The sequence below is a fragment of the Scomber japonicus genome, chromosome 8, assembly GCF_027409825.1.
Source record: "Scomber japonicus isolate fScoJap1 chromosome 8, fScoJap1.pri, whole genome shotgun sequence".
Taxonomy (NCBI): domain Eukaryota; kingdom Metazoa; phylum Chordata; class Actinopteri; order Scombriformes; family Scombridae; genus Scomber; species Scomber japonicus.
In genome coordinates this window covers 29,473,042-29,485,001 of record NC_070585.1, presented here as the reverse complement: position 1 = coordinate 29,485,001, position 11,960 = coordinate 29,473,042, and the positions used below count along the sequence as shown (strand labels likewise).

The following is an 11,960-nucleotide window of genomic DNA, read 5'->3' as shown; positions in this document are numbered from 1 at the left end:
TAACTGTTTCTGGCACTAAAGAGGCATTCAACACCTCAGGCAATATATTATAAAAAGCAAAAATATGAACTAAAGGCTTATTATCGGTTGTGTTGGCAGTTTATTTATCCTTAGCACTTTCAGCTAAACACAATATGTTATCCTAACTAAACAAAGTGCCTCCCCCAGGTCATGTTAATGGTTTCTGAACCATTCTGTATTACAGCCAACACCACTGTGTGTGTGTGTGTGTGTGTGTGTGTGTGTGTGTGTGTGTGTGTGTGTGTGTGTGTGTGTGTGTGTGTGTGTGTGTGTGTGTGTGTGTGTGTGTGTGTGTGTGTGTGTGTGTGTGTGTGTGTGTGTGCGCGCGCGCGTGCGTGCGTGCGTGCGTGTGTGTGTGTACAGTATGCAGTGTGTGTGTGTATATATAAGCCTCATTTATTTATACTATGTGTGTGTGTGTATGTGTCTGTGCTTGTGTTTACTATATTACTCATGTTGCTTTGTGTTTTTACTCTTATATTCACATGTGCTTGGCTGCTTCATGTGTGTGTGTGTGTGTGCAACGTGATTTACATGTGTCCCACATGCAGCGAGCGGAGCAGACAGCTGGTTGGTTCCAGCACTAACAGCCTGTTTTAAGGGGCTGTTTGGGTTAGTGACGGGCCGATGGAAAACCCTCACAGCCATCCACTCTTACTGAGGCTATTTATAGAGTGTGGAGCATCCACACTGCAGAGAGCGGGGAGAACAGGCCAGCTGACTGACCCACTGTGTCACTGGTTGGCTGGTGAGGTTTGTCTTTGAATGCAAACAAAGCTTAACAACAAATTGCATTAAATACAAGGACATTATTTGACAGTGCAGTGCCTACCTGTCATAATTTATTACTAATCTAATACCTAAATGACTGACTGTGGATCTGACTGACCAGCTCCTTTACTGCATATTTGTTTCTAGGATTGTAAACTCAGCCTGTATTTAACCATTCACACTAAGCTACTGGTCAATGATAAATTGGGCTGCAACTGACTTTTGAACATTATTCATTATTCTGATTGATTAATCTTAAAGGTTAAATATACAGACTCCTTTTAAGCCCCCGACTTAACATCTGACACACTGACTGGTATCCCGTCACTAAGTTTGTCTTTAATAATAATAAAGTTTAAATAAGTGTCAGCAGTTTCTGGTCTTTGTCAAGTACAAAGCTGCACAGGAGACATCAATCAGTGAGGGTAAAAGAGGGGATGTATTTATACGTGTGTGTGTGTGTGTGTGTGTGTGTGTGTGTGTGTGTGTGTGTGTGTGTGTGTGTGTGTGTGTGTGTGTGTGTGTGTGTGTGTGTGTGTGTGTGTGTGTGTGTGTGTGTGTGGGAGACACATGTAGTCTGTGTCTATAGTCTGTGTTCAAAGTTAGTAGTAACCTTGTGCTGGAAAAGCAACATTAGCTGCAACTAAAATGTTAAAATGTCAGTCTGCAAAGTAAAATTGCTTGATTTTTGTAGGTAGTATTAATGCACGCCATTGCAATGTATAACGGAGATAAGGATATCAAGAAGGAGGGTCAAACTCAAGGAAGGAAGGGAAGAAGGGAAGAAAGAAAGATGGAAGGAAGGAGGGAAGAAAGAAAGATGGAAGGAAGGAAGGAGGGAAGAAGGACAGATGGAAGGAAGTAGTGATAGGAAGAAAAGGAGGGAAAGAAGGAAGGAACAGAAGAAGACATGCAGGAAAGAGGGAAAAAAGGAAGGAAGGAAGGAAAGATGGGAGGAAGTAGGGATAGGAAGAAAAGGAGGGAGAGAAGGAAGGAACAGTAGAAAACATGCAGGAAAGAGGGAGAAAAAGGAAGGAATGAAGGTATGTAGGCCAGTTTGGACAGGAAGAAAGACAGGAAAAGTAGATAAACAGGAAGGAAGGAAGGTAGGAAGAAAGGAAGTAAGGAAGGAGGGAAGAAGGACAGATGGAAAGAAGTAGTGATAGGAAGAAAAGGAAGAAAGGAAGGAGGGAAGAAGGACAGATGGAAGGAAGTAGGGATAGGAAGGAAAGAAGGAAGGAACGGAAGAAGACATGCAGGAAAGAGGGGGAAAAAGGAAGGAAGGAAGTAAAGATGGAAGGAAGTAGGGATAGGAAGAAAAGGAGGGAAAGAAGGAAGGAACAGTAGAAAACATGCAGGAAAGAGAGAGAAAAAGGAAGGAAGGAAGGAGGGAAGGAAGGTAGGTAGGTAGGCCAGTTTGGACCCCTGGACAGGCCAGTTGTGGTCCTTGGCCGCATGTTTGACACCCCTGATATAAAGGCTGGATATTGGTTTTCAGTGTATTATTCCAAAGTTGCACCTTGTATCATTTACTGACATCATGAATAATCATGATCAAAGCCGATCATACCTGCTGTATATTTACCTAAATGTTGCCTAGTGCATGTTTAAGTTAATTAACCAATGAGATTTAGATAGCACTGAATTTTTGATCATTTAATAATATTGCACTATTACAAAAGGCAGGCATTTATTTTAATTATTATCTTGTCTTATGTCTTATCAAAAGATTAAAAATACATGTTTCCATAGCAGCAGGAGTTGATTAAGTACTGTATGTATCTGACACACACTTTTCATGAGGTACTTGATCAAAACACTGTTTGTGCTTTAAAACAAGTTGACATGTTTACATTGTTGATATGTATGATATGTATGATATTCATGAAAGTTAGATTGAACTGTTTGACTGAGACTGATGAGCGAGAGCAGATTTATCTTCCTGCTAGAGTTACTGGAGCTCCAACACATTTGATTGGACAGCGTTGAAGCAGAGCCACAAGTGATTTTTGGCTGAGCTCAGACAGCAGCACAGTATCAGAGCTCAGACACCAGCAGCTTGCAGACAGCACACAAACATGACAACAGCCAAGTTTAATTTGATTCTGTCATCAAGTTACTAATAGATTTAACATTAATTAAACAACATGATTCGATCTGCTGCCTGTGATGTGCGAGAGTCATTTTTGGATTTCTAAAAATAAAAAATGAAAGTCTGAATATTAAACAAATAAGAAAGAGAGAGGTTCACATGCAGGAAAGAAGGAGGGAAGGAAAGATAGAAGGAGGAAAGGAAGACAAGAAGGAGGGAAGAAGGACAGATGGAAGGAAGTAGGGATAGGAAGAAAAGGACGGAAAGAAGCAAGGAACAGAAGAAGACATACGGGAAAGAGGGGAAAAAATGGCAGGAAGGAAGGAAGGAAGGAAAGATGGAAGGAAGGAAGAAAGGAAGGAGGGAAGAAGGACAGATGGAAGGAAGTAGGGATAGGAAGAAAAGGAGGGAAAGAAGGAAGGAATGGAAGAAGACATGCAGGAAAGAGGGGAAAAAAGAAGGAAGGAAGGAAGAAAGGAAGAAGGGAAGAAGGACAGGTCATCAAGTTACTAATAGATTTAACATGAATTAAAAAACATAATTTGATCTGCTGTCTGTGATGTGCAAGAGTCATTTTTAGATTTCTAAAAATAAAAAATGAAAGAATGAATATTAAACAAATAAGAAAGAGAGAGGTTCTAGTGTCACCTTGTTGAGGTGCTCCCAGATAATATTTCACATTCAACACTAATGTTTATTCACACAAGTGAGAGAAATGCTTGAGATAGAACCCGGCTGTCATCGAGTAGAGAAGCTTTGCAGGCATTTGATTGTGTTTATTTTATTTTTAGGGTGTTTCATATGATCTTGGGATATCTCTAATTAGAATATAATGTGACACTGCGACAGATTGTGTGCTTGTGACTTTGTAAAATAAAGCGTGTTTTGGAGCATGAGTTTTAATAGCTTGATTTGGGTCACAGTTCCCCACATTACCTTCATTGATTGTGTTGCATTGATAAAACATAATACTCACTCAGCAGCTGTGTCCTTGGATCCTAGTTCACTTTCTCTCACACTCAACCGCTCTGCTGCATGTGTTCAAATACTCTCGGTGCAGATGATGCACTTTGATAACAATTTTTAATTAAAAAAAAAAAGTGAGGTTTCAATTCACAAAGTGATTACTGTAGGCGTCCAGCGAAGATAACCATTAATCACTGCTTCCAGGAATATCACTGCAGATTCCAGCTGCAAAGTAAAGATAAAAGTCAAATATAACTTTGTTTATTGTAAAGTTGTTTTTTTGTTGTTGTTTTTTGAATCTCAGCAATATTTTGAAGTAACAGCATGACCTTCGCCTGTGAAAGCTGTATTACTTTATTAAAGATTTTATAACAGAAAAAGATATAAAAGACTCTGCAGGCTGTTAGTCACTACAATCAAGGTGGATTTAGTTCTCAGCTCTATTTTATCCCTGTACTTTACCTATTTGCAGAATGAATCCACCAATCTCCCTCTCTCTCTCTCTCTCTCTCTCTCTCTCTCTCTCTCTCTCTCTCTCTCTCTCTCTCTCTCTCTCTCTCTCTGTCTCTCTGTCTCTCTGTCTCTCGTTTGATGACTTTTAACAACTTTTTCCCTCTCACTACTCAGCATGTCTCCCTGTCTTCTTTCCTCCCACTCCGCTGAACAGGAAGATGGATGTTTCCTCCTAATCCTTTATTTTCTTGTTTGTTGTTCTTCTCCCCTGAAATCTATTGTGTTGTGAGTAATGGAACCAATAAATATCAAATGTTTTCGTCCTGTCCTCTAAATTAGTATTGAAAGACAAACTTAGAACCTGAACTTTTTTCCTGTCTACCTCTGTTTCTCCTTGATTTTGTTTGTTCAGTGTCAACCTCAGCATCTTGCAAGTGTTCCCTTAAGACTGTCCCTTAAGAACATGGTATACATGCTTGATTTGTTTCAAAACCAGAGTTTGGGACCTGGCTGCAGGGATTTGCTCTCCATTTAGCCTCAGAAGCATCACTGAGATGCTTCACTGGGAAATCAATTTCTGTATTTGTTGGTCTTAGTTTCCCAAAAGGCATCATCAGGCTAAAACGTACATGAAGCACATTTTGTGAACCCTGTTAAAAACGATCAAACAAGTGACTTCTGCAATTTTGTTAGAGGCTGACAGCATTTCAACATGTGCAGCAACTTGCAGGAGGAACCAAAAAGTACATGTTTTATGGAGGTTTGCATTGTTTTTGTACAGTTATAAGTCATGGAAACCAAAACTAAGGCAATACACACGAAAATGAACTCAACAATTGATTAGTCAGACTGTGTCGTCATCGTCTTCCTCTCCCTCTTCTTCTACACTATATATCCTATGTTTCTGTGGTATATCTTCAGATTCTATATCTTCTCTTTTCTCTCTACTTATTTGTATGCTTGTCTCACGTTTACATACAGTAGTGTAATACAGAAATAATGAGTCACTGCTTCATTTTAGCATTAATGAATAACATCTGTGACTGGAGCAGCAGCTATAAATCATTTAAAGTTTACCTTCTTAATCAGGCTTCCACCCAGGAACATGAATTATAAAGACTGTCACTGCACATTAAGCTTTGTCTTCATACTAAATACTGAATTTAAAACTATAAAGCTTTAATTTGTGCAGTTTACAATATTTACACTTTATGATGTCTGTATTTTTATTACATAGCAAAGCTTACAGACAATTAAATGCAAAATTACTTCTAATATTAATATTGAAAATATTTTTAAAAAACAAAAAATCACCTTTAGCGCCACAGACAGCTGATGTTTACTAGCGTGCATGTGCACTTTCTCTTAAGTACTGCTTTGGGAATGCATGTAGATAAGAATAACAGCTTTGTAAACATTTTTAAGTATCTGGAAATGAAAGCATGGCTAAGTTTGTGCACACTGTCATGTTGAACCAGAAAAAAAAGAGTGCACGTGTCACGTAGACTGCACGCAAGCAGGAGGCATGACAAGGCCTGCTACTCTTATTTGGACAGCAGGAACTCCAGTGGACAAATCAGGAATAGCAATGCTTTTTATAGAGAAATTTGAATTATTTCTCTGCAATTTTCACATTTTGCAAAGTCACCCAGTGGCCTGGATTGGACCTCATGCTGAATTAATTATAAGTACATAAACATAAGCTGAAAGGGAAAAAATGTAATTTAAAATGATTGGCATAGTAGTGAAATGGTAGTAAGTCAATGCTGGCTTGTGCTTATGCCAGTTGTGTTAATGAATTATTACCATAATGCTTTTATCTAGTGGAACAAAAGAATAATACACACTTGGCAAACTGATGTGTGAAATGTGCCAATAAACTGTTTACTCATTATTTATTTAACAAATACCATTCAGTTGCTTTCTATTTGCAATTTCCCTAATGACAAAAAGGAATCGACACATCATTTGTATTTGAATGCAGGAAGTTTTCATTTAAACTTGCCAAAATGTGTCTTTATCTTTTTATATCTGTAAATCGCCATTCATTAAAAATAAATGCTCATATGGAAGTACAGCTGCTCTCTTGTGTGTTTTCGTGATTAAAATGACCTCTAATGAGCTGTTTTGTTGTTTTTCTATAATTACTCATCATGTATCTCTCAATCAGCAGCCAATCAACAGCTGTTATTACCTGTTGTTGCTCTATATCTGTTTTTTTCCATACACCTGCCAATCTCTCACATGTGTGACTCACCACTATTAAAAAAACAACATTATATATATTATATCACAATCATGTTTCCTATGGTGCAGTTTGTTCATTAAATTGAATAAAAGTGTTAAGATTTGACAGACCATTAAAAGATCTTAATATGCATTTTGAATAACAATCATTCATTACTGATTCATTGTTCAAAAATACGAGCTGTGAATTACTGATTCTCTTGTGTCTCTGAAATGATTCATTGTTCCGTCTGTCATTCTTTCCCTCCATTAGGAAAATCAAGACCAACTACTTCATCGTGTCTCTGGCGTTCGCTGACTTGATGGTGTCGGTGTTGGTGATGCCGTTCGGCGCCATCGAGCTAGTCCGCCAGCACTGGATCTACAGCGAAACCTTTTGCCTGGTCCGAACCTCGCTGGACGTCCTGCTGACCACTGCGTCCATACTGCACCTGTGCTGCATCGCTCTGGACAGGTAAGAGGCTCCACTGGTGTGTTAATGTGTGCAGGTTTGATTTAGCATGGGTTCATAGAGTTATGTTCCACTTTTAGCTGAAGTAGATACTTTGTGATTTTGTCCCTGTGGTGTAAACTCACACCTTACCTGATGTAATGAGCTCTGCTTCATTGAGCTGCAAAGGTGAGAGTCCTGGATTTATGCAGGTAATACAAACCCCTTTATGTGAAGGTCTTATGTGGAGGCTCTGCTGACGTAGCGGGTCTCTTCTATGTGGTATTTCTTAGGTTTAATGAGATCTACCAGCAATAACGGTGGAAAAAATGTGTAGGGTCTTGCATAAAACTCCTGACACACACTACTGTATGAACAAAGTCACATGTACATTCCCTACCATATACATACTTCCTCAAACATTTCTCATATTCAGGATATTTATGAATAAAGGATTAAAAAATATCACTACCTCATTAAACCAAATAGTACATTCAGCATATGAAGTAAATAGAGTGGGTACTATAAAAATAAGTAAATTAAGTAAATAAAGATAATTATACATAATTAAAGGACAAAATGTACAGTTTAACAAATAATGGAAGATGCCCACAATATTGGAAGATCTCCAAACCCTTCATGAAAATACTCCCCATTTACTCAAATAAAAATACATTCTCATAATCTAATTTAAATAAAATTATCCGTCAGATCTTTCAGCCCTATAATCTAATACACCAACGTCACACCACTGACATGAAATAGTGTCTCTCTGTAAGACAAATGTAAGGCCTTGAACTTACTGAGAACTATTTGTGTGTGTGTGACACAATGGTGTCATGCTCATAATGAGTCAGGGGGATGATATATAGTGTTTGAATCAGATTCTCTGACTTAATGTGTCGGTGAGTTATTACAGGTTAAAGGTCAGAATCTAGTGTGTGGTAGTGCTGCATGTGTTGTCGTTACTTTCTCCTGGTGGTATCTAGTCTTGTAGTTAGCGTTCATCTTCAGCGTCATCTGGAAAGCTTTAAAGAGGTGGAACATCCTAAAAACTCTTCACAGCTACAAGACCAACCACAACTCATTGTGAAGGAATTACATTTACTACAAGCAACTATGATTATTAAATGTTATATGAACAATGTATCAAATGACAGTGTTGTTCCCATAGACTGTATAAAAGAAATGTAACGTTACATCCATGACGTCACCCATTGGTTTGTGGACTGCTGCTCGGAAGCCAATAGTTTCGAATCTAGGCAGCGCCATCTTGAAAATTTCAGGTGCATGCTGGGAAAATTAAAAACATGGATTCTACTTATATGGGCATGAGGCGTAGCCATGGGCAGAGCGGGGAGGTTGCTATGGTTGTGATGGCTGGATCTCAAGGACATTGGTCAATCAACCTGTCAATCAGGACGTAGCCACACCCTAATGCATACCCTGCTTTATCGTCACATATCAAATCAGGGAGGCCAAAATTTCACAAATGAACATCATACTGCATTGAAGAAGGCTTTAAACTAGCGATTGAGACCATAAATACATTTTGAAAACGTTTACTGAGGTTAGAAATCAAGTGAGAAGTTGGTGAATTTTCCATTGACACCAAAACGGTCGCCCCCTGGTGGCCTTTTGATAGAATGCAGCTCTAAGTTACTTCCGCGTTGGCCTCATTTCAGAGGACCGGAGCTCCCCACTTGCAGCTTCTCTCAGCTCTACAATCTAGCTGGTGAATATAGTGGGGCAGTTGGCCAATAAATGTTTCCCTCAGGAGCTGGAGGGAATGAGTGAATATTATGAGGACTTTATCAGGTGGGCAGAAAAATCCATAATTGTTAGATGTGTAAAAAAGCAACACGTTCAACATGCAAAAAGTGATAATATAACAGTGTGGTGTTCACAACCTTTTCCCATTGCCCCAAGATGGCCAGATAAATAAGTTAATGCAGTTTTATGCTAATTTTCATTCACCTTAAATATTCATGCATCGCTTTAGAGGGCAACTTCTGAAGATGATGATGATGATGATTTATTGGTAGAAAACATTCAGAAGAAATCGGGCTGCTTCATCGTTTTTTTACTAGCAGATAAAGTTGGTCCAGACCTAAAATGTTAGTCAATTGTAAGAGTGAGAAGGGGCAGAATGCAATTTGATTTATCAGATTTAAGCAAAGCCTTTCATTTCGATAGCTTTGATATTAGCTCCAGGTGGAGGACCTGCAGACTGATAACATGGATTGTGTGAGGACTTATAGACTTGATAAATTCCTTTTATTGCATCTGTGGCTAGAATGATGGAATTCATTTTAACAGAGGAGTGGGAGTAAACAAACTCTGGCATTTTCAGTATCTAACACATTTCAGAACAGCAGTAAACATAAACATAACACATGATTCAAACTGCAAGAGAGCCCTTTTAAAAGTTATTCATCCAGGCTCCCAAACTTGCACAGACGTACATCATATATCAGTTTTTTACAGCTCGGACACTGAGAAGGCTCATTTTTGATTGGCTGTCTAGTGTCCATTTGTTTGTATGGACAATATAAGTAGACACCTGTGATGCAGGTGTTTGTATTATATCCTAAATAATGCAGGAGCTTGCAAACATTCTGATAAAGGAAGTGTGTGTGTGTGTGTGTATTAGAGAGAGTAAGAGAAAGCGAGAGGGACCACCAGACAATTTACACCTTTGCTCTAAAGATAATTAGCAATTAATAATGAATGATGTTTTCTATCCAGGATGCAGTGTTATTCTCTGTGAAACTCTGTCCTGCTGTTAGGTCTTTTGTGTTTGACAGGACTGAAATACCAGCAGCAGGAATTATAAAGTAGCAGTCAAACGTTTGGACACAAGTTATCATTCAAGAGAATATGAAGGTGTGTCCAAACTTTTGACTGGTACTGCAGATGATGACATTTAGATGGCACAAAGGCTTCTATATCAGTTGTATATGCTCTTTTCATAATAGGGGAAAGAAGACAATTTGACAGAAAATACTCTTTCCAGTCACTAATGAGCACTGTCTCAAAGTAGGCCCACTTAATATGCAAGAACAGATTATATCAAATGTGCATCCCACCATTTATGTCAGCCATAGTCATCAGCCATAAAGAGTACAGTCTGTTCCCTTTTGGCTCCCTCATGCTGGCACACAGCCCAATGCACTGACATGGATGTATGACAATGTTGATATATGATTGACTAATCCATCACATCTTTTGACATTCTCAAGTAAAAGGAGAGATTTATGCAGACAGCGTGATTTCATCTGGTTTGCTTCAAAATCCCACACACCAAACTGTTTCCTTGGCTAGTAAGCGAACTAGCTTGTAATTGAGCTAGTGAACTCTGCAGAGAGCCAGGAAGGGAAATAATCCACCAGGTAACAAAACTGTGCCATGCAGCTTTACAAACTCGCTCCATAAACTGTTAAACTTCTGCTTTGTGTGGCTGTAAAGACACAAGGTCAAAGTCAACAAGCACTTTTTTAATGAGGTTGGAGGCTGCACCGTTAGTGTACTTTGGCACTTTAGGATAGGCTTTGAGGACTGTCTGGAAGTTATATGGAAATCAATTGCTGGCTAGTCAGTAGCAGTTACAACTTATCAGCTCACTCACCATGTGCTTACTACCTTGATCATTTGCTGGCGAACTCTTCTGCAGGGTTGGACAGCTTTGGTCAAACTGTCTTAATTCATTTTTTCAACATCTGATTTGCAGTTTGCAGCTAGTGTTAGGACAATTTAGTTTGTGTACCAGGCTGGACCAGCTGGTCAGTATAGTCGATTATTTATTAATTTATTGCCCTCAAACTTATAATTCAGTGATTTCATGGTGATATATAGACCAAATTTGTTCTGTTCTTTCAATAATAATGATGGAAAAAAGTGTATATGTTAATTAGATATATCATATAATTAATACTCAATACTGGAAAAGCATGCACAATGAATCAGATACAGATGCATTTCTCTCCCCAGTATTTATAGTTCTTGCCTGTCACCAAACAGACTGTGACGTGATCAGGACGTTTCTGTAATTTATTTTCCCTCTGCTCACCACTTAGTATTTGTTGGTATCTGATGTGTGTTAGTGATGGGGGGGCTGGCAGCCTGTGATATGAGTGAATCAGACCAAGCAGAGTAAGCCTTATCATGTAGACAGCTGGATTAAACTTCACTTCACCTTGACGATCTCTCTGAAATTGAAACAGGTGTCTCCATAAAAGTCTCAGTCTTATCTCTGGTTTCTCACTTCTCAAGCTGATTTGACTTATCTGACTTCTGCTGCAGCATTGTTAGCCCTAAAGACATTTTGGAGAGAGTTGATCATGCTGAAGAACCTCCACTGGATGTAAAAGTTATTTTAACTTGTAAGGTATAGCAGGTATTTTACCCTTTGTATATGTGCGTATGCCATCAAGTAACAATGTGTCTACATTTGGAATAAATGGAGCAAACTGAGGACCTCTACTCTATCACTAAGGCATTTATTGTGATAGTGCAGATTAGTGTAATGGCTGTGATCATTTAGTAGTTCCTTCCCAAATGTTTGTGCATGCATTTTTAATGTAAATGCATATTGGGGCCCACAAACACAAGAAATTGCTCCAAATTGGTGAAGAAAAAAGATGCAAAGCTCAGCAACAGCGAAGGAGGAAATGGTCTCTTCATTCAATTATCTAGCTGGAGGAGGTTTTTACTCTTCGATGTACATACAGCTGCCTCCGCATCCTGGAACAGCGTAGCTTCCATTATCAATTCGGGTAATCGCCCATCATTACCCCCCAGTTCCCCCCCGTGTCCCCAGGGAATCATATCACATCTCCTTATGACTGTATCTTCATCGTCCACTTCCTTTAACTGCCCACTTCTTTTTATTGTCATGTTTCTTTTTTCAAGAACAATTATATTCCTAAAGCTAATAACATTACCTTTCTAACTGCTTCTTGCTCATAATGTTGGCAATTG

General features: G+C 38.8%; 1 protein-coding gene across 1 annotated transcript in view; it reads left to right on the top strand.

Moving 5' to 3' along the window:
* htr4 (5-hydroxytryptamine receptor 4) overlaps positions 1–11,960 on the top strand; it is a 92,763-nt gene that overhangs the window by 58,693 nt on the left and 22,110 nt on the right. The window contains exon 4 of the mRNA XM_053323700.1: positions 6,804–7,004. Coding sequence (XP_053179675.1) covers positions 6,804–7,004 — 201 coding nt within the window. The remainder of the gene's footprint in view (positions 1–6,803; positions 7,005–11,960) is intronic.